Consider the following 24,274-nt stretch of genomic DNA (forward strand, 5'->3'; position numbering starts at 1 on the left):
GCTTATTTTGAAGCAAATCTCAGATTTTATCTGTAAACATCTATAAATTTTACAGGCTTTTGGGGTCAGTATCTCTAAAAGATAAGGACTCTTACCTGGCAGACCACAGTAGAACACAATACCACATCTAATATGTAATTCCTTAAGATCATTAACATCAAGCGTCTAACTTCCCTGATTTTTCTTCAATGAGTTTTACATCTAATTTGTATATATATGTATATATCTTTTTCTGATATTGGTAACAAAAGTACAAAGGACATTAAGATCACTTATAATCCTGCCTTCCAAAGACAACTTCCAAAGATTAACTTTTTATTAAATACTTTTAAAATTAAATCATTTGTAAATACTTCGCATTGTTTTTCCATGTCATAAAAATATTTTTAAAAAATGAAAGTCCTCATAATACCTCATTGGACACATGTGTAAATGATTCTTAACCTCACTGGGCTCTTAAATTACGGCCCACCCTTTTTGTGCCATTATGGAAATCTCTGTAATGAATGTATTTGGATATATCTCTGTGTCCTTCAGATACATTTCTAAAAGGAAAATCACTGAGTCAAAAGACAGGTTTGGGGGGAGCCTGGGTGGTTCAGTGGGTTGAGCCACTGCCTTCGGCTCGGGTCATGATCTCGGGGTCCTGGGATCAAGTCCTGCATGGGGCTCTCTGCTCAGCAGGGGGCCTGCTTCCCTTCATCTCTCTCTGCCTGCCTCTCTGCCTGCTTGTGCTCTCTCTCTGTCAAATAAATAAATGAAATCTTTAAAAAAAAAAAAAAAGACAGGTTTGGGGTTTTAAGTTTCTTAGGTTATCTAAGGAGTGAGGTCAGATGGAATGCTGATGTCTTTGTCTTCAGGGATGTGGAAACTTCTGGAAGATACAGCCAGGGACACAGTTCAGAAGGCTGGGAGGAACAAACTAGAGGTATTTTGCACAGCAAAAGAAAATGAAGTGGAGAGAAGATGCTGGTCTGGCTGCCATTGCCTCCCTGAGCATGAGAAGGGCAAGGGCAAGCAACCCATCAGGAGATGCCAAGGGGGTCCCCAGCCTTAGCCTCCTTTCAGCTCTGGACCTTTACAACAAACTGCTTCCTCCTTTCCACCAGTCCTCTCTGCTCAGGAGCACCTCTGAGTATCTATCATCCCGGCTCCTGTCCATCTAGCCTCCCACCCCAACCCTCCAGCACCCCCAGCCAGGAGGAACCCCATTCTTAACATACCTCCCGGCTCAACTGCTTACAGACTCAAAGCTCCCTTACTGCCCTGTGAGGCACCTGTTCTTTGGCTCTGTGCAACCAGCTGGTAACCAACAGGAGACTCAATATAAAAGATGGACCATTATTAATGAGGCCACATGTCCCATGTTCGTTTGTCAAGAAGATGTAACAGGAAATTCTGCTAAATGCTTAGCTGACTGACATCAGGATACATTAAGTCTGGGGGTAGGGGGCTAGCCTTCTACTTAACTAACCCTAGTAATCCCATCTGCATTATAAAAAAAAAAAAAAAAAAAGAAAAGAAAGAACATTTGTTTTTTCTTTTTACCTTGGTGAACACCCATTGGTAATTGTTAATCACATACTGTGCCCAAATGTTTACAAACTATAAAAATCATCCTAGACCTCACATCCAAACATGAGAGAGAAAAACTGCAGCACCATTTGGTGTGGGGCTGAGGCTGTTACAAGTAGAAGGAGGGGAGGAGGTGGAAAAGGGCAAGAATATTGCTTGGTATGTTCCAACTTCCTCACCCGAACTGGGCCATTAGTAGAAGAGAGAAAAGGGACTTAACTACCAAACAATTATTTTTCCTGCCATAAAACAAAACCCAAAACCCTAACAGAGATATCCTGTACTGTCTTCCTCCGTGGTTGGTTGGTTAATGGCTGGAAAAAACAGTTGTAGACCTCTCTCTCATGAACACAGATGCCAAAATTCTAAATAAAGAAATTGGTAAATCAAATCCAATGATGCATGGCAAGAATCATACCTGATGACTAAGTCAGGTTTATTCCAGTTATGCAATAAATGTTTACGGGTGAACATTTAAAAATCAATCGGTATAATTAAAAATAAAGGAGGTAAATCATTCAAACATCTCAACATTAACAGTTACTTAAAAAGCATTTGGTAAAATTCAAAATCATACGTACTGACAAATTTGGAAAGCCTACCCTGAAACCTAGACTGAGGCACCACCTAGCCAATGAAATTAAGCAAGAACAAGACATAAAATGTGTAAGGTGTAGCAATAAGTAAATAAAACTGCCATTGTTCACAGGCAACATAATTACGTGTGTAAACAATCCAAAAGAATCTAAAATAAACTATTAGAATTAATGAGTAAATTTAACAAGGATTAAATGAGTAAATTTAACAATGGATTAAAGCTCACTATACAAAAATTATCCATACTTGTGCTGTATTATAAAGAATACATCTGGGGCACCTGGGTGGCTGAGTTGGTTAAGCGTCTGCCTTTGGTTCAAGCCATAAACCTAGGGTCCTGGGGTGGAGACCCTTATTGGGCTCCCTGTTCACTGGGGAGCCTGCTTCTCCCTCTCTCTTTGCTACACCCCTTGCTAGTGTGTGCTCTCTCTTCCTCTCTCACTCTCTCAAATAAATAAATAAAATCTTAAAAAAAAAAAATTTTGGTCCTGGACCCTGGCTCCCCAAATCCCTTGGAATTTCCTGAGTAAACAGAAGCAGCTTTTGTTATCCTAATGAACAACTCCAGGTGGGCCCCTAGAGAGCTTCAGGGCAGGGTTGGTCACCAGCAAAGCCAAGCATTAGAGGGTCAGACCTTTCAGGTGTCCTACATCCAGGGAAGGCAGCAAGCCAGGCACGGAGTCCAATCACATAGCCAATAACTTAATCATTTGTGCCCAGACACTGAAATTCTGATAAAAGCTCTGGACTGCACCTGAGGAGGTTGGGGAAGAAAAAAAAAAAATGACCCTCTGCACCTCCAGAGCTCAGCGGAACTTCTCACTGTAAACACACTGACTTGCCCAGAGACAGACACACCCCAACCCCAGGGATAGAGGGCATTGCTGACTGTTCCAGACCTCATCCCATGTGTATCCTTTAAGATAAAACTGGAGCCCTCAGTGTAGCAGCACTTCTCTGAATTCTAGGGGTCATTCTAGTGAATCATTAAACCTGAGAGGTGTCGTGGGAACACTAAATCTACAGCCAGCTGTTGGGGGGGGGGACTTGTGACTGGTATGTGAAGTGAGGGGAGCATGTGGAAGGACTCCATGCTCCCCTCGCTAACTCCGGGTGGTGAGCATCAGAACAGCACTGCAGTACACCTGGATCAGAACAATGTGCAACCCACATTCTCGAAAACTAAATTTTAAAGACACCTCTCAAAAATCATCAAATACCTTGAATACATGCAAGAAAAGACGTGTAAGACTTCTGTACAGAAACTGACAAAACATTGTTGAAAGAAATTAAGAGGATATCAACAAATGGGGGGTAACCATGTCTACGGAAGGGAAGACTCATCACTATAAAAATGTCAGGTCTTGAGGCACCTGGGTGGCTCAGTGTTTAAAGGCTTTGTCTTCCACTCAGGCCATGATCCCAGAGCCCTGCATCAGGCTCTCTGCTCAGCGGGGAGCCTGCTTCCTCCTCTCTGCCTACTTGTGATCTCTGTCTGTCAAATAAATAAGTAAAATCTTAAAAAAAAGAAAGGTCTTCAAATGGATCTCTAGGTTCAATGCAATTCCATTAAATTTTCAGGAAAAAAGATAAAGGATAGTCAAGATAATCTTGAAGAACAAAGAACAGAATCATTATTACCAAAGAACAAAACCTACTAGAAAACTACAGCAAGTATGTCAATGTAGTACTGGCACAAGGACAGACAAATAGACCAATGGAATATGAGAGTTCAGAGGGACCCACACATACACAGCTCAACCCAGAAAGACAGTCTGCAATAAGCAGCACTGGACCAGACGGATAACGTGTATGGATTTAAAAGAAGAATCAGACTGTAACACCTCAGAAACAAAGATAAATTCCAGAAGGATTACAGATCTAAATGTGAAAGGCAAACAATATAGCTTCTAGAAAATAACACAGGATAACAGCTTCCTAACTTGTGTATAGGCAAAGAATCTTAAACAGGATCTAAAAAGCACTAACCCATAATGGACATTAAGCATTAGTCACTAGGGAGGGCGCCTGGGTGGCTCAGTTGGTTGAGTGACTGCCTTGAGCTCAGGTCATGATCCTGGAGTCCCGGGATGGAGTCCCTCAGCGAGCTTCCTGCTCAGCAGGGGGTCTGCTGCTACCTCTGACATTCCCCCTTTCAGGCTCACTCTCATTCTCTCCCTCAAATAAATAAAATCTTTCAAAAAAAAAAAAAAAAAGTCTTTAGGAAAAAAAAAATTAGTCATTAGGGAAATGTATAATCAAATGACTGGCTAAAATGAAACAAACAAAGAGTTGACAATACCAGAGTTGTAAAGACAGGAGTATAACCAGGTAAGAGCAAAGAGCATTCTGGAAAACTGCCTCATCTGTGCCTATACTATAGGATATTCCCAAAGGAAAAGCCTACATAACATCACCAAAAGTCATGCAGGAGAGCACTTGTAGTGGCCTTATTTAAACAACTACAAATTGGAAACAACTGAAATGTCATCAACTTCCCAGTTTATTCCTACCATGAATAAAATCTAGCAACAAAAAGGAATGAACTCCAGCTACATACAACAATGGATGAAACACATAACCTTTGTGTCAAGCAGAAGGCATCAGACACAAAAGACACATTCTGATGATTCACTTGTAAAAGTTCAGAAACGGAAAAAATTGACCCATGATGATTGGGGGTACAGGGTTAGTGACTGGGAGGGTTCCCTAGACAGAACACACCCTTCTACAATGTTGGTAATGTTCTATTTCCTGAGCTCAGTGACAGTTACACAGGGGTGTTCCTCTGCGAAAAACTATCAAATCGTACACTTATGATTTACCTACTTGCTTCAAAAGAAAGTTACCTCTAAAACAAATCCAGGTGGTTGCCAGAGGCAGGAGGTAAAACGGGGGAAGGTGGTCAGAAGGTACAAATTTCCAGTTATAATAAGATCAAGTAGTTCTGGATATGTAATGCCCAACATGGTGACTACAGTTAATAATATTATGTCCTATATATGAAAACTGCGGGGGAAGAAAAATAGATCTTAGGAGCGCCTGGCTGGGACTCAGTTGGTTAAAGCAGCAGCCTTCAGCTCAGGTCATGATCCCAGAGTCCTGGGATCTACCTAGGCTCCTTGCTCAACAGGGAGTCTGCTTCTCTCCCTCCCCCTGCTGCGCCCCCTGCTTGGTTTTTCCCCTCTCTGTCAAATTTAATTAATTAATTAATTAATTAATAACTTCCTTCTCATCACAGGAAAAAGAAACCTTGTATCTCTGTGTTGTGAGTGACGGATATAGTTAACTAGACTTACTGTGGCAAACATCTATGAAAATACAGAATCATTAAGCTGTACACCTTAAACAAGTTTCATGTTCTATGTCAACTGTACCTCAACTTAAAAAAAAATATATCTAGAACTGACAATAAATCTTCCAGCCTGGAATTACTGGAATTTCCCAATCTTCTCATCACATTTCTTAATATCCACGTTCTTACTGAAAAGCGACACAGAGCAGGGTTAAGAGCTTGGCCTCTGGAGGAGAACAGCTGTGGCGGCCACTTAAGTCATCACACCTCTAGAAAAGATTCTTAGCCTCTTGAGCGTGGGTTCCTATCTATAGCATTTGGCGGATTAATTAAGTATTCAATAAAGGTTAACCATTAATGAAGGCACTTCTTCCTTCATCTGCTCTCTGCTCTTACTCAGCCTTTTCCAGAGCTCTGGGTCTGGGGCATTTCTCGGGACACTGGGTCTCCTGGGGAATTTCTGCTCCCTTGGATTCCCCCTCTACCCTCTGCTGCTCTTCCATCTTAACCTCTTCTCTCCCTAACAGGGATACCGGGCGGGAGCAGACAAAGTGGGAGTCCTGATATGAAACCACCCAAGGAGAAGTGCAAATGTGGCTCTACCCCTTGCCCTGCCTTCCCTGACCCTCTGATTCTGCTCCCCACTGTGAGAATGCAGATGTGTGGCCAATCAGGATGGCAGGCTTGTTTCTCGGATTTGCAGGAAACAAACAATTCAGGAAATGAGGGGAATCTCCTCAGTTTTAAGTTTCTCTGCCATACATTTTTTTGCTTCAGCTCTGGCTTCTGTTACCCTTAACATACACACTGGGACCCAGATAAGATGGTATCTGAATTGACAGGTAATTATCTAGTGGGCTCTTTTGACCTCAATGTCTTCATAATTCCCAGAAAGGTACCACACCTGGACAGCGGGGCAGCCTGCTCCCGGAGCTGGTACATGAGAACCACTGCAGGCCACAGTGGTATCAGCGCCAACTGGGGCACGTTTGGATACTAATAACAATAATTTTTTAAAAGGCTAACATTAAAAATAAAAAATTTAAAATTAAAAAAAAAATTAATTTAATTTAAAAAAAATGGCTAACATTTATTGCATGAGGACAATGGTGCCAGGCACTGAGCTAAGCACTCTAGTCATTAATGTGACTAGCCAAATCACCAACCAAAGAGAAATTTTTCAGAGACTTCGAGTCAGCAACTATTTTGAGCCTTTCGTGAAATAAACCCACTTGCATAAGCATTAGTCCAGTTTTTAAACTTACTCTTAGGGAAGCATGAAGAGAGCTGGACTAATTTTTAAGAGTTTATGTATCTGTTTTAGAGAGAAAGAACACAAGCAGGACGGATAGGGGGAGAGAGTGAGAGAGAGAATCCCAAGCTGACTCCCTGCTAAGCAGACCCCAACCTGGGGCTCAATCCCACAGACCCTGAGATCATGACCAGAGCCAAAACCAAGAGTCCGACCCTAAGCCAAAGGCACCACCCAAGCAACCCCAGACTCATTTTAAAGCAGGAGTCCAGGGGACTGTGTGGGTGTGCGTACGTGTATATGGGTATGTATGCGAGAGCCTGCTTGCAGGGGTAGTGTGTGTGAATCTGCCCACCTGTGTGTGGGGGTGAAGTGTGTGTTTAAGCATGCCTGTGTGGGGGCGGGTGTGTATGCGTGTATGTGTGAGCCTGTCCTTGTGTGTATTTGGTGGGGGAAGGCATGAGTGTGTGTGGGAGTAAGCCTGCCTGAGCTGGGGGGAGCCTCCTTCCAACCAAGGCTCCTGGTTGCCTGCTGGCCAGAGACCAGGCGTTCCAGGGAGCCCAGGGAAACCAGTCTTTCAAGAACCCTGCCCAGGTCACAGTAAATCAGCCCTGCAGCATGGAAGCGACTCAGACTGTAACCTCTGGGGAATGCTCTAGCAACACCAAGTTTAACCCCCAGCAAAACAGGCCAGCGGCTAAAAATGAAACAAAACAAAATGAAACAAACAAACAAAAAACACCCAACAACAAAAAAACCAGGCTGGCGGCAGCACACCCCAACCCTCTGGGCTCGCCTTTTTATCAGCCACACAGTGCTACCCAGCCCTCCTTCTGGGGACACCCCAGAAGCCCAGGGATAGAAAGGGATTCTCATCTTATTCTGAAAGAACCAATCTAAACTGGGTTCCAAAAAGCAGGGCAGTGAAGACAATGGTTTCAATGTGAAAATACATATGAACGGCTACTTGGAAACTACACAGCTGTGAAATGAAAATGGTTTTGAGGGGCGCCTGGGTGGCTCAGTGGGTTAAAGCCTCTGCCTTCGGCTCGGGTCATGGTCTCAGGGTTCTGGGATCGAGCCCCACATCGGGCTCTCTGCTCAGCGGGGAGCCTGCTTCCCCCTCTCTCTCTGACTGCCTCCCTGCCTACCTGTGATCTCTGTCTGTCAAATAAATAAATAAAATCTTAAAAAAAAAAAAAAAAAAGAAAATGGTTTTGATCCTGCTATTTGTGACACAGCTTTAAGAATCAATTTCTAGGGCGCCTGGGTGGCTCAGTGGGTTGGGCCGCTGCCTTCGGCTCGGGTCATGATCTCAGGGTCCTGGGATCGAGTCCCGCGTCGGGCTCTCTGCTCAGCGGGGAGCCTGCTTCCCTCTCTCTCTCTCTGCCTGCCTCTCCATCTACTTGTGATTTCTCTCTGTCAAATAAATAAATAAAATCTTTAAAAAAAAAAAAAAAAAGAATCAATTTCTAAAAAAGTTACTGTAATAATTAAAAATAGTTCTCTCCAGGGGCACCTGGGTGGCTCAGTGGATTAAGCCGCTGCCTTCAGCTCAGGTCATGATCTCAGAATCCTGGGATCGAGTCCCGCATCGGGCTCTCTGCTCAGCGGAGAGCCTGCTTCCCTCTCTCTCTCTCTGCCTGCCTCTCCATCTACTTGTGATTTCTCTCTGTCAAATAAATAAATAAAATCTTAAAAAAAAAAAAATAGTTCTCTCCAGATGACAGATTCATGGGTTGTTTTTTTTGTTGTTGTTTTTGTTTTTTTAAAGATTTTATCTATTTATTTGACAGAGAGAGAGATCACAAGTAGGCAGAGAGGCAGGCAGAGAGAGAGGAGGAAGCAGGCTCCCTTCAGAGCAGAGAGCCCGATGCGGGGCTCGATCCCATGACCCTGAGATCATGACCTGAGCCGAAAGCAGAGGCTTTAACCCCTGAGCCACCCAGGCGCCCCTCATGGGTTGTTTTGTTTAGATTCGTGTGTTTTCTGTGTTTTCTAAAGGCCTGACGATGAGATATAGCTCTTTCAAAATAACTACTAGTAAAAACAAAATCATGTAACAAATGGAAAAAGAATTGACTCAGGAGTCCAAACTCCAGTCTATGGAATGAACCAGGAGTCCTTTATGCAGCCACAAAGCCTTTTATGACAGGATGTCTTGAGACACACAAGCGTGACAAGGGGGTAACCTGAGGGACAGGACGGGCCAGCACCTTGTTGCAGGGCTGTGCCTGACAGCAGACAGAGGGGCTCAGAGGAGGAGAGGACAGGGCTGGATCAAATGCCAACTAGCTGTGCCCCCATCTACCTAGCCCAGGGCCATCTCAGGCACCCCTGGAGAATTCCGTGACTCTCACACCCACAGAAAGGGCTGCGAAGCAGTCACACATGAGGAAGCAATTTTTTTTTTTTTTTTAAAGATTTTATTTATTTATTTGACAGAGAGAAATCACAAGTAGATGGAGAGGCAGGCAGAGAGAGAGAGAGGGAAGCAGGCTCCCTGATGAGCAGAGAGCCCGATGCAGGACTCGATCCCAGGACCCTGAGATCATGACCTGAGCCGAAGGCAGCGGCTTAACCCACTGAGCCACCCAGGCGCCCCCATGAGGAAGCAATTTTACCCAAAGCTGGTACCAACAACCATGAAGCTCATTTCTTATCCTGTGGTCTTGTCCAAGTTCTCCCATAAAAAGAGACACAGAAGTGGAAAAACTTCATGTCTACTCGCCCTTGAAGATCCAGCTGGAATGCCACCTCCTTTGGAGTGTCTTCCCTGACTTCTACTGACCAGAAAGGTGTCTGCTTTCCTGGAAGGCCCTGCCCCTTACCCACTTCTCCTGTGGGAAACAATCCTGTGTTTTTGTGTTTCTGTGCACTCAAGTATTTTCAAGGTTAACCATCTGTTCAGTACCTCCTATCCTGACCGGAGGTGTTTGGGAAAACTCTGGAGCTGGGCTTTCTAATTTCTAATTTCTAAAATACAAGACTTTTGAAAACTAGACACTAGTGTGATCTCGGTATGATCTAAGGTCTTCTATGGCCTTAGACACACGGCAGCAACTTCCGGGGTCACAAGGAAGAGCTTTTGGACGAGCTCTGTCAATAGAAGGCTAAGGAAACTGCTCTCGGTCCTAGCTCCTCTATGGAAGCTGGTCCACCACCGGCTGAGCGAGGTGGGGAAGAGGTGCATCATCCTATCCACGGTGGCCATGCTCCACGGCCATGAGCCCCTCACAAAGAGAAAGTTCCGAGGAGCCTGTCCAGCCTTCCGTCAGCTGCCCGGCTGGCACCCCTGCCTGAGCAGGCAGCTCCTGTCACTCACTCAGATACACTTGCCCCAGGGCCAGCTTCTCCAGCTCAGATCACCAGCTCAGCTGGAGCCTGTTTCCAGGTGGAGATGTGGGAGGTCAGGTGTGAGGATGCCTTCACTCTCCACTCAAGGCTGCTGTGCTCTCCCAGCACCTTGGGACTTAACTGTCCCATCCCCACAGTCTGTGCTTGGCCCTCATCCTATCTGGCTTCCCCAGGAGGCTCCCCAAACCACGCCTGCTTGGGTCTTTTTCACCTCTCCGAGGAGCCCCTTTAACGGGGCTTCTACACTCTTTGCTGGTGCTGCCAGCTTTCAAACCTTTAACCCTGCTCCTGGACTTACTCCCAAGCCCCTCATGGGGCTTTTGCCTGCACGGCTGCCTGGATGGACCACACCCTGGTGCTGCTCTGTGTGGTCCAGAAGGTGACACCCTAGACCCACTGAGTTCACCTCTGCATTTTAAGAAAACATCTAGGCAATTCGGTTGTACGTTTAAATGGGAAACACTCTGATGAGCACAGAGGAGTCCAATCAAGGGTCACATCGCTATAATATACCACCAGGATCCACGCCCCAACCCTCCAAACTGTCTCTGCTTCCTCCTCTCCCTGCTTCTGTTAAATGACATCATCAACCTGAATCCCTAGCTAGAAAGCTCAGATGTTCACAACTGCTTCCTGGCCCCAACTCTAGCATCTCCAAAATGAACACCGAGTCCTGTTATTCTGACTTCAGAAGCATCTCATGGGTCTAGGCCTTCCTTGGCTCCACTGCACCTACCTGAACCGGGAACAATAAGCTTTGTTTACAAGGTCTGTCTCTCTGCTAGACTGCCAGTTCCGTCAACAGGGCTGTTCTAGTCCTCTCTGACTCCCAACAGTGAGCACGGTGTCTGACACACAGGCCTCAAAAAATTAGATGTCTGTTGCAACAAATGAATGAATAAGTAAACAGAGAAAAATAAGATACTTTAAGTGTGTCAGACAGTAGGAACCAAAAGTGAATGCAAAAATTATGCACTATTTTTTCTTGACTTGATAAAGTTGTTTCAGGAAGAAAGAAGAACGTGGGAGAAGTGTGATGTGGCACAGATGGAAATAAGGGAGGAGTTTTCAACGAAAATATTTCTAGCTTTTTCCTCTTACATACATAAACACACTAACTTTCTACGAGGCCAGTAATAGGTCCAGTCACCTCATGGATCGGAGACCAAGCTGGGTGGAGTTTGAACCCAAGTCTTCACAGGGGGCTAGATGGTTATAAAGTAGGTGGGGAAAGATAAGATGACTACAGATGAGCTGAGGGCCTGAGAGGGGCAGGAATGTCATGGAGGGAGGTACAGCAGAAATCTGGAAGGTGGGCTTCATTGTGGGGCTGGAGCTTCTGACTTCTACTTGGTTGAGTTTATTCTTTACTCTGCCTCCAGGGTCTGGGAGGGCATCTTTGGTAAAGGAAAAATGCAATTGGGCCCCGAGTAGCCCAGGGAGCCTCTGTTCTAAAATTTCAAGCTGTAGACAAGCCAACTACAAACACCCAGTGCTGCAAACAATTCTAGAAGTGTTAAGTCAAGGACCAAGGTCAAATGGTATGAGCCTCTCAGTGAGTGGCTTTACAGCTCCAGCCAACCAGATGGTCTAACTCCTAGGTCCTGTGGGGCCTAGCTCCGTGTCTTGCACAGAGAGTATGTATCCATAAATTCATGATAAATGCCTTGAGCTGGGAGGCAAAGCAGCTGGGAAGCTGTAACCCTGCCTTTGTCTCCCAGGAACAGCTCAGGCCCATGCGGGCATGGACTCCCAGAGCCTGTCTCTAACTGTGTATGCAGTAGCAGCTTCATGACTCACTCAGGAGGGAAGCTCTGTATACGCCTGATGGTTAAAAACCACTTATTCACAGAAAATGAGGCACAAGAAAGGGGAACCATGCATCACACTCAAGACTCTAGACTCGGCTTCTCAGGAGCCAATAATACACTTGTCGCTGCAGGAGCCCCTCCTGTCTTCCTGGGTGCAACTGGAAAGAGCAAGTCCCCTGAGTATCAGCTCCTCAAAATTCTAACACTATGGAATGGGGATAATTCTGTCCCAAACCTAACAGATCCCATGTTCATTCAGTGACCTTTTATTTGAGATCTCATCTTCCTATGGGCCAAGAACCATTGTAGGGGCCAGGGATACGCCAGTGAACAATACAAGGAGCTCTGCTCTTTGGAACTTAATATTCCAACAGGCGGAGACAGACAATAAACAGCACAGCAAATCTGTAAATTATGGAGTTGTCAGAAAGTGAATTGTGGGGCGCCTGGATGGCTTGGTGGTTAGGCCTCTGCCTTCTACTCGGGTAATGATCCTGGGGTTCTAGGATTTAGCCCCACATCGGGCTCTCTGCTTAGCAGGGAGCATGCTTCCTGCCCCACCCCCGCCTGCATCTCTGCCTACTTGTGATCTCTGTCAAATAAATAAGATCTTTAAAAAAAAAAAAAGAAAGAAAGTGATCTGTGCTATGAGAAAAAGAAAAATTAGCACAGGGTAGAGGAGACGAGGAAGGTCGGGGAGGATGGGAGGTTATAGTTTTAAATAGGGCACTGAGAAGGTGAGGCTAAAGCAGGCACAAGGGCGGGGAAAGGGTGAGGCTGACAACATCTGGGGAAAAACATTCCAGCCTTAAGGAACAGCCAGGGCAAAGGCCCTCAGGTGGGAGCGTCCCAGTTGTGTTCAAGAAACAGCAAGAAGGCCAGCAGAGCTCGCCAGGCATTCATTAGTTGTTCAATTTTCGTTCATTCATTCATTCATTCATTCAACACTCACTAAAGATCCACCTCTTTGCCAGACCCTGAGTGGTGAAAACACTAATAGGTATGATCCCTACCCACGGCGTGGGGGGGGGGGCTCATCAAAGCAGAGGCGCAAGGAGATAAAATGACCTTAAAAGAAGATTACACCCTGAGCTGAAAGACTGGCAGAAGTCAGGGACCTTCCCCAACTTGCACAGTCCACTGAAGCATAGAAAGGACCCTCAGGGAGATGCTCAGCGACACCTGGCAAGCCCCCAGCTCTTGTTTCAACGCTACTGGCAATGCTAGCCCTGTTAACCTTACTCACTTCTTCTTCTTAGCTATGAAAAAAGCCTTCCAAACACCAGATCTGTAAAGAGAATCTTTTAAGATGCAGACATAAAGTGTCTGCCACTTCCAAAAGGGCCTCAGACTAAAATGGTAAATGCCAGATGGAAAGATCTGAGAGAACCATGCTGGGGGCAGCCCAGGGTGGCAATGAGTTAGGATGGAACCATAATGCCCCAGGGTGTGTCCATTAGGGGTGACCATCATATCACTCACATCTCAGCAGCTTCATGCTACACTGGGTAGGCTATGACTGCGTTTCCATGGAATTAGCAGCACCCCTCCAGGGCCAGGGTTAAGGCTCAAACCACCAGCCTCTGTTAAGGAGACTCCAGTGAACTAAAATTTACATCTGGAGAATTCCATTCATCAGAGCTCTGGCCTGAAAGATGCTAGCTCTGTTTTCCCAGCTTCCTGACGTGGTATTTCTTTTTACAAGATGAGTCCAAAGATGGCCCTGCCAAGATCCAGGAAGCTCCCACCTGAAAAGGGCTCAGCCCTCCCGATTAGGGGCTGGGAAGCCTAGCCGAGCTAATCCATACTGGTTGGCTCCAGATCCAAGCTGAAAGATGCAAACGTGCTTGTTGGGTGTGTCACCAGCAACAGTCCCAAAGACCACAGAGGTGGTGAGCAGGAAGCTGCCCTGTTGAGTCCTAACCAGGTTCCTGACCCAGCAACGAGGGAGAAGTCCTCAGGGCCAAGAGGCTGCAGGGTGGGGGTGGGGCACAGATCCTCACTGCTCTGCTCCAACTGCTACCTGGGAGAAAAACATTCCTGGGCCTGCACCTGCAACGCTACCACCAGCATGGTGCCATCACCACCAGATGTCCATGGCCCTTCAGTCTGTCTGCAATGAGACCACCTTACCAGGCTATCTCCCACTTGGACTTCTGTTACTCGAGTCCTTCTCGGTTCTGATGCTCAGATTCACTCTGTCACTCTGAAAAAGGGAGGGTGCAAGTATCCCACTCCAGCCCTGACCTGAGCATCTTTTCAGTGCAAACCTGGCAAGGCCTGCTCCTACCTATCCCAGCCCAACCCATCACCACTGACCCATCCAGTTCCAGGCTCCCCCCTCCTGTCGTGAAAGAATCGATTGACAAGCATCTGAAGCGTGCTCCCTGCTGGAGTGCAAAAGTCGCTCCCAGCCCTGGGCTGGCAGGCTGCCTTAGCCGGCAGGAGCTCTACCCATGAAGAAGGGAAGCAAAGACCTGGATTTAAGATGTGCTCCCTTCACCCAACCCCCATTCCTTTATAAAGAGCTTCCCTTTCTGCCTCCTCACTCCTTTTGGCCTAGGAGGGTTTTACCCCATAATTGGCTTGTTTACTGCCACTGAGAACTTCTGAGTAGCAAAGGTGGGAGGAAAGTTTTGCTGGAAGTAAAGGAAAGGGGTGTGTGCCCTGAGCTTTGGGGCTGATGAGTAAAACTCCAAGTGCCTCTCTAACTACAAGAGAACTGGCCAAGAACCCATGTGAGAAAAAAACACAAGGCACAGCAAGGCCAGCTGAGGATTTCCAGCCAACCACAGGAGGGAAGCTGATGTTTGGCGCCTGGGAAAAGACAGAGCAATAACCAAAACTTGATCTGCTTGCTTCTGCTGAATAGTCGAAAGCATTACTTGGCACTGTTCTGAGTGGGGAACCAAACAGAGACCTCTCAACTCAGCTTCTGTGGGTTAGAGGAGATCCAGAAACATCACTCTTGCTCAAAACTTCCAATAGCTCCAAGCAAATGCACCGCCCTGACTTCAGGCTCTTCCCCAAGGCCCCAGATGACTCAGCCTCTCCCCACTGACCACCAGGCAGTTCAACCAAGCTCCAATCCAGCTCAACAGGACCACCTGCTAGGCCCAAAGCACATCCTTTGCTCCTTGTGGGGATGCCCCTGCCTCGGGTACCAGGTGTCCCCACATCTTCAGGCTCTCCTTCAATGCTCCCTCCCCTGTGACGGTTTTCCCAGGGCCCCAGCCCCTTCCCCACGGTACCCCAATCAGATGTGCGGTCCCACACTCTAATCTCTGTGGCCTCTTTGAAGGCATTGGCCTTACTCCATGCTGCTTCAGTAGTTCCCTGAGGCCTTGCTCTATCCCTCCAAGTGCACAAGCCTGTCTCAGCTCTGATTCACCTGGCGCACAAAGCACAGTACCTGGCAAGGCGGCAGATGCTTACGAACTGATCCCGCTGCCCCAAATACCATCCACCTCAGAGGCACAGGAAGTGATGGGCAAAGGGACAGTCACACCAAAAACGTAAGGCCAGCTGACACAAAACAGGCAAGTAAATGACAGGCGTCCCAAAGCCAGCTAACGGGGAGAGCTCCATCCGGCCTTACCCTTCTTGAACTCCTCCAGCATGGCATCCAACTTGGTGTCGTGGAAGACAAAATGTACTGGGTGGTTATAGAAGCGGGTGATGGTCTTGAGGGGGGTGCAGTCATCGGGGTCCACGAAGGCCAAGTCTTTAACATAGAGGATATCGACAATATTGGATTGCTCGTCTTCAAACACAGGGATGCGGGTGTAGCCGCTCTCCATGATCTCCGACATGGTATTGAAGTCCAGGATGGCATCGCTGCGGATCATGAAGCAGTCTTGGAGCTGGGTCATGATATCCTCCACGGTTTTGGTTCGTAGCTCCAGGGCACCCTGGATCATGTTTAGCTCCTCTTTCACCAGATCATTATAGGGTTCCGTTACCTTCAACATCTCCATCAGCTTCTCCCGGTTGTAAACGGTGCGAATCTCCTGGCCCAAAACAAAATCCAGAAGCTTGCTGATGGGGAAACTGAGGGGGAAGGTGAGTAGCATAAAGAATTTGGTGAGGATGATAGTGTTGGCACCCACAGCCAGGCCATGGCGGGAGCACAAGGCCTGAGGAACGATCTCCCCAAAGATGACAATGCCAATGGTGGAGGAGGCCACCGCCATGAGCCCAGACCCAATGAGGTTGTCTAGAAGGATGGTGAGGGAGGTGTTGACCAGCACGTTTCCCAGAAGCAGAGAGCAGAGTAAGTAGTTGCCCTTGCGCCGGATGGGCTCGATCTTGCGGGCATAGCGCCTCTCCTTCTCGGTGCCACAGTTCTGCACGATACGCAGCTCCATGGGGTCCAGGGCCATAAGCCCCAGGTTGAGGCCAGAAAACATGCCCGACAGCACCAGCAGCACCGTAATGAGGAGGATGTGCAGCCAGAGGGGTAGGAACCTCCCAGCCTCCTCCACCATGAAGAGCAGCGAATCCTTATCGGTCCACCTCTGCCAGGGCCCATTGACCCCGGCCCGGGTACACAATGCATACAACTTCATGTTCTCGCTCCTCCGGAGAAACTTAGTGAGCACCACCAGCATCCCGGACGTGTTCCCGCGGCTCACGTTGACCAGCTGCTGAACGACCAGGTCCTTGGTGAGCTCGGGACAGTTGGTGGAGTTCTGGATCGCCTCGAGGTTGTCCACCTCGGTGAAGGAGATCAGGTTGCTGGAGAGGGAGCCCAGCCTCTGGCCGTACAGCCTCAGGTTCACCGTGCTGCCCTCGGACACGAAGATGATGCCCTCCGGGTTCATCCCACACGATTTGTTGCAGCTCGCCAGTCTCATGCCCAGGATCGCGCCCCACTGGGGGTCGCCCTGGCCCCGGGCCCCCCGCGCCCACATCAGCACCAGCAGCAGCAGCGCGGCCAGGAGGAGGCGCCCTCGGGCCGGCCCGCCGCCCGGGCGCCCGCCCCCGCCCACCGGCGCCATGTTGCTCCGGCTCCGCCGCCGCCGCTCCCCCGCGCCCCGCCGCGCGGCCGGGCTCCCGCCGCCGCTCCTGCCGCCTCGCCGCCGCCGAGCCAACTGCCCGGGCCGCCGGCCTGACGTCGGGTCAGCGCCCCTCCCGCTCCGCCCCGTCGACCCACGCCCCTCATTTGCATGGGAGACCCCGCCCCCGGGCGCGCGCCTCCAGTGCCCGCCCTTAAGGGGGTCCCGAGCTTAAGGTGGAGCGGCGCCCGAGCGCGGGAGCCGAGGGCGGACGTTCGCCCCGCCCTTCTTCTCGCACGCCCTTTCCCGCCGGCCTTTCCGCCCGCTGGGCGTCGGTTCGGCCCACTCTTCTCTGCCTGGCTTGCTTGCCCGGCCTTGCCGCTCCTCTGCTGCAGTCCAGCCGGGCTCCTTCCCCAAAAGATTGCTGCTCGGGGCAGGGTGGCCCTTCTCTGTAGGCACCTCGGAAGCAGAACCGCGTTGTGCCTGGGGGTGAGGGAGGAGGACATGCTTTTCCTGATACAAAAAAGAAAGGGGGAACCTGAGGGCGGAGGCCTTCTTCAGGTTCACCGGCATTGCAGACTGTCCCGTGGAGATTTTTCTGGCTTGGGAGTTTGCTGATCTGGGGTCCCAAGACCAGAAGTAGGTACCCCCCAGACCCCCTTGGCCACGGGCTGTCTGGCTGGAGGAATCTGGGGAACTAAGGATATAGAATGTCCTCGCAGAGGGAAGCGCCAGGGTCTGGCCTAGGCTCTTCTCAAGTCATTTCTGTTTAGGAAACAAATATTGAGCACCTACTATGTGCCGGGCAGACACTTGTTCCAGGCTCTGACGATATAGCAGTGAATAAGCCAAAGTCCCTGCCGCCTTTTTATAGTCCAGAGCAGAAAACAAACCATCAGCAAGCATCCTTTGAACAACCCTAAGAGGTAGTGTTATTTGTCCCTATAACAGATAAAGAAATTGAACCTAGGTACAAATTGGGTCCCTCCACATTGCTATTTTAAGAAGAGAAATGTGTGACTGGGAGTGACACATGGAAGTGTCAGGCCCCATTTTCTGTCTATAAGAAGGGGGTAAGAACACCAAAAAGGCTCCACCTCTCCAAGCTTATGGGAACAAGTGGCCTAGGCACTGAACAGGACAGGACAATCCTGAATGTTCTAGGTAGCTGGTTTGTTAGCTCCTCGACCCGACCAAACCCTTAACCCCAAATTGTGGTGGTGACTGGCCAGCCAGGGCAGATGCCTGTGAAAATGAGCTGAGAGGTGTGGCGCCAGGCCTAGCCCTGAAATGACTGCTTCCTGGAAGGCCCCCATGTTGGTGTCAGTTAGCAACTATGAATTGAGCCCCAAGCACTCAGGAGGTGTGGGGAAGACCGCAGCTGCCTTGCCGCAGTCAGGAGGAAGGAGACAGACAGACAAGACAAAGGTCCTTACAATAATTGCAGGGGTGCCCTGAGGGGAGAATCAGGTACCTGGTTGACCACTGGGTCTCAGAGCAAGTTTTCTGATAGCACTGGAGACACAGAATCCATTTTACTCTCCCTGCACAAGCACTTGTGCTTTATTTTTATCATGGTGTGTTGTTTGCCAATAAAAGCAACGATCAGGGGCGCCTGGGTGGCTCAGTGGATTAAGCCGCTGCCTTCGGCTCAGGTCATGATCTCAGGGTCCTGGGATCGAGTCCCATATCGGGCTCTCTGCTCAGCGGGGAGCCTGCTTCCTCCTCTCTCTCTGCCTGCCTCTCTGCCTACTTGTGACCTCTCTCTGTCAAATAAATAAATAAAATCTTAAAAAAAAAAAAAAAAAAAAAAAGCAATGATCAATACAGCCAGAAAGAGCCTAAGCAGAGAGGAACAATTACGTACAGTGTCATTGGGGGAGACGCAAAGGTAGAAAGGCCTGGTTTAGCTGAGCACTGTTTGCAGGGGTGGGAGGTTCTGCCTACTAGGCCAGACTGAAGCAACCCCTTGCAGGTAGGTGCCTCACTTCCTCTTCCACAGTAGTATCTAGCAGGCCAGTTTGGTAAGGAATGGGAGCCTTAGGATGGGCACTGGCTAAGACAGAATTGACAAAAAAGTAGAAAGCAGAACCTTTGACTGGCTGTTCCCTCCCATCCCCCACCAGGAGCAGCCTCCTGCATCACCTCCAAGCTCTCAGAGAGGTTTCTCCCCACCCCATGTCATCTCTTCCCAGCCAGCTTTAAGACTAATGCCCTCCCCCGTGGTACTTAGAGACTTTGCCGTTCTATTATCGATCAATCGGCTATTCTTATTTTGCTCTTTTCAGACTGTCTGTGCTCAGAAGCTCTCTCTCTATGGACTGAGTCCAGTGACAGAAACCAACAAAGGGGAGGAAGAAGCTTTTGAGATACTTGGATAAAGTGGGAGGGGTGGTGAGGGTCTGGTAGGAAGAATTAGTCTCTGCTAAAGTTCATTTAATTCCACCCACCCACCATTGCATTCACATCCGCACTTGGGGAATAGAACAGATTCAAGGGGAGTGCCTGGCTGGCTCAGTAGGTTAAGCGTCTGCATTCAGCTCAGGTCATGATCCCAGGGTCCTGGGGTCCAGCCTCACATTGGGCTCCCTGCTCAGGGGGGAACCTGCTTTTCCCTCTCCCTGTGCTCCTCCCCTCTGCTTGTGCTGTCTCTCTCTGTCAAATAAATAAAATCTTATTTTTAAAAAAAGAAAGAAAGGGGCACCTGGGTGGCTCAGTGGGTTAAAGCCTCTGCCTTCAACTCAGGTCATGATCCCAGAGTCCTGGGATGGAGACCCGCATCGGGCTCTATACTCAGTAGGAAGACTGCTTCCTTCTCTCTCTGCCTGCCTCTCTGCCTACTTGTGATCGCTGTCAAATAAATAAATAAAATATTAAAGAAAAAAAAAAGAAATAAAGAAGGGAAGAAAGAAAGAGGGAGAACAGACTGAACGAAGTAAAGAAATGGAATCCTTTATTGCCCACCCAGAACCTTTAATCCAGCAGAGGGGACAAGAATCTTTCCACCAAAGTTAAAAGCACTGTAACATAGAGAATGTCTGAGGAGGTATTTGAGGTCCAGACTAGTGTTCAGGTTCTTTCTCTGCTGGGTTTTTATCCCTGAGGAGGGCATTTAACCTTTCCTCATCTGCAGAGTTGAAAAACCCTTTTCCAAACGTGGAGATGGAGGTCTATGTGTGTGAAGAGCCAGGAAGCGTGAACAAGTGTGTGGCTTCCTTGAAACAGGTGATGAGAACAGTAAAAAGTGATGTGCAAATGAGAAGTCTGTCTCGTTTGGGGGTCAGACCTGTTTCTCTGCCTCTGGATGGAAGCTGTTTACTAACCTGAGTTGGCTCTATTTGCAAGGAAGGACTTTGGTGAAGGTCATTCTCAGAGACGTCTGATACCTGACTCCTGAGAAGCTAAAAACACTCCTTTCATGACTTTGGGACCTGACAGTTTCTTCCTGGGAGCAGCCTGTACACCCCATAAGGTTGAGCCCACTCCTTTCGGGTCCTGTGCAGGGAGACAGCCTTAAAAGTCTGTTGCCCCTTCTTTTGCACCTGGCATGGTGTGATGCGGAGATTCCCATGGTGCATGAAGTCCTGAATTAGTAACCTGGGATTTCCAGAGCCGTCCCCAGACTGTGATCCTCCCAGGCTGCTTTCTTAGTCCTCTTCAATCTCTGGGTGTCCAAGAGGGGGAGCTGCTGCTGGAGAGGTTGCCCTTCTGTTCTTCGTGGAGCTCGGAGCCTGTGGCCACCATGGCTCCACAAGTCTTTCAGAGGCTGCCCAGGTCCTGGGGTTCAAGAGCCTGGTTGGGAGCAATGCAGTGGCCTATTCCCCAGCTGTAAGTCTGCAGTAACACTGAACATTTGCAGGTTATATCTGTGCTATTATGTTGTCTCGGGAGAGGAGGGGCCATCATCCCTCCACAGAGGGACAGCACTTTTAAGCATGGGATTAGCTGAGATGGTACCTTGGCTCAAATCCAACCCAGGTCACCCCCAACAGGTGGGGCATGAAGACCTGGTGTCATTTTCTACAAGAGACAGGGGAGACACTTCTTTAGAGAGTGTCATCAGATCAGGGGATCCAAGACCACCCAAGGATGTGCCTGTGACAGGAAGTGGAATGCCAGAGTAGGAAAGGGGAGGAAGCATTTGTATTAACTGGATAGGCTCTATCAGTTGGGAAGGCTCCATGGCCAGAGGACAAATTGTTCTCCTTTGGAACAGGATCATAGGAGGCAGGATGCTCCACTGCAGGGGTTCCGGCACAGCCAGGGAGGCTCCCTGTGTGCCAGCTTGGCCAAGGATTGCCTGTATGACCTGTGATGTGGGATGCTGGGACGTTCTGGAATGCTAAATGAGATGATGCCTGGCTCATGGTGAGAGCACAATCAACATGATCAGTAACCATGATAGTGATGGACATGACAGGGCTCAGATTTTTAGAGGACACTCAGATTTCTTTAGTTCTACTGTGTCTCCATCCAGCTTGAGCCACTGTCTTCTTGTTCTTTCCCTTTCCTTGGCTGCAGAGAGACAAAATCTGTAGAGGATGGTAGGGAAGGAGAGACCAAACAAGACCACATCCTGGACCCTTTGGGCTTCTGTGCTGAGGGAAGCAAGAAGGTACAGGTAGAACCGCTGGAAGTAAGACAGGGGTTGCCACAGTGCCCGTGGGCTCTGGGGGCTCAGGCTGCAAAGGCTGGAGTTGGAGAGAGGGAAGCTGGCTCAGATCTAAAAGACCTGATGACCCACAAGGCAAGGGCTGCTGGGAAATCCCCACTTTGCAGCAGGGTCCCTGTTGAGGAGGGCCAGGCAGCTCTGGCACTGTGCTGGGAGACACCCCGTGGGCCCAGGACTCTGCCTGCCTGCTTCTCTTTCTGCTTCCCCCCACCTCTCTTGCACCAGAGCCCCCCCACACACACACGCCTTTGACCACCCTCCCCCTTTCCCAGGACTGACTACTCCAGCAAGCTTTTCCTTCACCTCCCAAAATACAAAGACCCTTTTTTATGTTAAGAGATTAACTGTTAACCACCCAAGAAAAAATAAGGAAGAACAAGATAACAGACAATGAGTATTTACAAAAGCTTAAGAATAAAGTTCTTGGGAGTCATTGTCCCTCCTTTCTGACCCTTTTTCTTAGTTGGCATATGGAAACAGACTATAGTAGAAATGCCCCGGGCTCTGTCCCTTACCAGCTGGTGAATGGGGGCAAAGTGCTTTACCTCTTAGGATATCGATATCTCCCATTTTTAAGATGGGGATCTAGGGCGCGCCTGGGTGGCTCAGTGGGTTAAGCCGCTGCCTTCGGCTCAGGTCATGATCTCAGGGTCCTGGGATCGAGTCCCGCATCCGGCTCTCTGCTCAGCAGGGAGCCTGCTTCCCTCTCTCTCTGCCTGCCTGCCTATCTACTTGTGATCTCTCTCTGTCAAATAAATAAATAAAATCTTAAAAAAAAAAAAAAAAAGATGGGGATCAAGGAACCCTGCTGTCCTACTAAAAGGACAAAATGAGCCCAAGTTTGGTGGCACTGCTCCTAAATTCCTTCCCTCAGGCCAGGACTTTCACATTACATTTCATTCATTTATTCATTACTGTATCTTTATCTTTTTTTTTTTTTTTAAAGATTTTATTTATTTGACGGAGAGAGAGAGATCACAAGTAGGCAGAGAGGCGGGCAGAGAGGGGGAAGGAAGTTCCCTGCTGAGTAGAGAGCCCGATAGATCCCAGGACCCTGAGATCATGACCTGAGCTGAAGGCAGAGGCTTACCCCACTGAGCCACCCAGGCGCCCCTGTATCTTTATCTTTTTTTTTTTTTTTTTTAATATTTTATTTATTTATTTGACAGACAGAGATCACAAGTAGGCAGAGAGGCAGGCAGAGAGAGAGGAGGAAGCAGGCTCCCTGCTGAGCAGAGAGCCCGATGCGGGGCTTGATCCCAGGACCCTGGGATCATGACCTGAGCTGAAGGCAGAGGCTTTAACCCACTGAGCCACCCAGGCGCCCCATCTTTATCTTTTAACTGGGCTTTTAAAATGGCCAACACGATACGTGTTCATTGCAACAAATTCAAAATATAGAATAGAAAACTCAAGTTCCCCCTCTCCCCCTATGCCACTGCCCAGAGATTGTTTTTTGTAATCTGTCACCCTCTGCCTCTTCATTTTCTCCTTGTCTCCACTCTGCCCTGGAGGCCATTTCCCACTGGGTTGAGAGTCCCTCAAGGACAAAAACTGTGTCATAGTCTTCTCTGTATCCGGCATGCTTGGCATTCCATATGCGTTTGTGGAATGAATTGGATTTCCCTTAAAAAGGGGGTAGGAATAATACTGTTTGGGGCCTGGAATGGGAAGCGGGGAGGAAACATTGAGCCAGTAGCTTTATATATAAAATTGCAACTGAGTAAACTGTCTCATGAAATTACATTTCCCCCATTCTAGCCTATGTCTTTAAAAAAAAAAAAGTCTGCTTTTCACCCAACTGAACTGATTTCTTTCTTTTTTTTTTTTTTAAAGATTTTATTTATTTATTTGACAGAAAGAGATGACAAGCAGGCAGAGAGGCAGGCGGAGAGAGAGGAGGAAGCAGGCTCCCTGCTGAGCAGAGAGCCCGATTTGGGGCTCGATCCCAGGACCCTGGGATCATGACCTGAGCCGAAGACAGTGGCTTAACCCACTGAGCCACCCAGGCATCCCTGAACTGATTTCTTGACTGATCTTCAATTTGAAAAAAGACTCTCAGGCACAGCTCACGGGCATCCATTGGAATTCTCTTTGGAGGAACCTTAGGAGGGCTGCGGGGAGTTAGAATGTTCTCTGGGTAAATATCCCCCACGCCCATAGTGCCTGGCATAATCCTCATGAGGCAATAAATCTCCCCAGGCAGATCAGTGAGGCAAGTTCCTGATTACTGAATCTTATTGTCTTCCAGCCCTAACCAGAAAGGGGGAGAGCCTCTGAGATTTTTATTCCCGGGTGTCCAAATTTCTGCGGGTTTGTCCAAAACAATTGCCGAAACACCAAATACCTGTAGAGCCTTTAGCAACTGGTTCATGCCCACTGGGCCTTTATCTTCAACATGAGGAAACTAGGTCAGATAATCAGGTTCTATTCTCATTTATGTTCTCTGATGTATTAATTTTCCTAGGCAACCAAGAGAGGAAGGTAAAGGTGAAATCAACAAGATCAGTTGTAGGGGGCATCTGTTGCTCTGAGCTGTCCAGCTTCCTTTCCCCTTTCAGGGAATAGTACCTCCCTATTCTCTGGACACCTGTCCCACCTCCATTCGTATGGGTTTTAGTGGAGATGGATAGTGGACCAGGCCTGGACAAAAGTACCTCAGGCTGTAACAATTGACTGGGGGTGGACAGGACACCAAGAAGGACCAATCAGGAGTCA

At 48.4% G+C, this 24,274-nt stretch overlaps 1 protein-coding gene across 4 annotated transcripts in view; it reads right to left on the reverse strand.

The window, feature by feature from the left end:
- The window catches only part of CNNM4 (cyclin and CBS domain divalent metal cation transport mediator 4), a 38,378-nt gene extending 21,384 nt beyond the window's left edge, over nt 1-16,994 (reverse strand). For 2 of the 4 annotated variants that reach the window (XR_014315951.1, XM_082746861.1), the window contains exon 1: nt 15,486-16,969. Coding sequence is in view for 2 of the 4 variants with exons in the window: in XM_082746861.1 (XP_082602987.1) it covers nt 15,486-16,887 (1,402 nt within the window). In the remaining 2 variants the exon portion in view is untranslated. Of the gene's footprint in view, nt 1-15,485 lie in introns of all 4 variants that reach the window. The other 2 variants (XR_014315952.1, XM_082746862.1) reach the window with 2 other exon arrangements.
- Nucleotides 16,995-24,274: the final 7,280 nt, after the last annotated feature.

Source organism: Mustela nivalis, assembly GCF_964662115.1.
Source record: "Mustela nivalis genome assembly, chromosome: 8".
Classification (NCBI taxonomy): Eukaryota; Metazoa; Chordata; class Mammalia; order Carnivora; family Mustelidae; genus Mustela; species Mustela nivalis.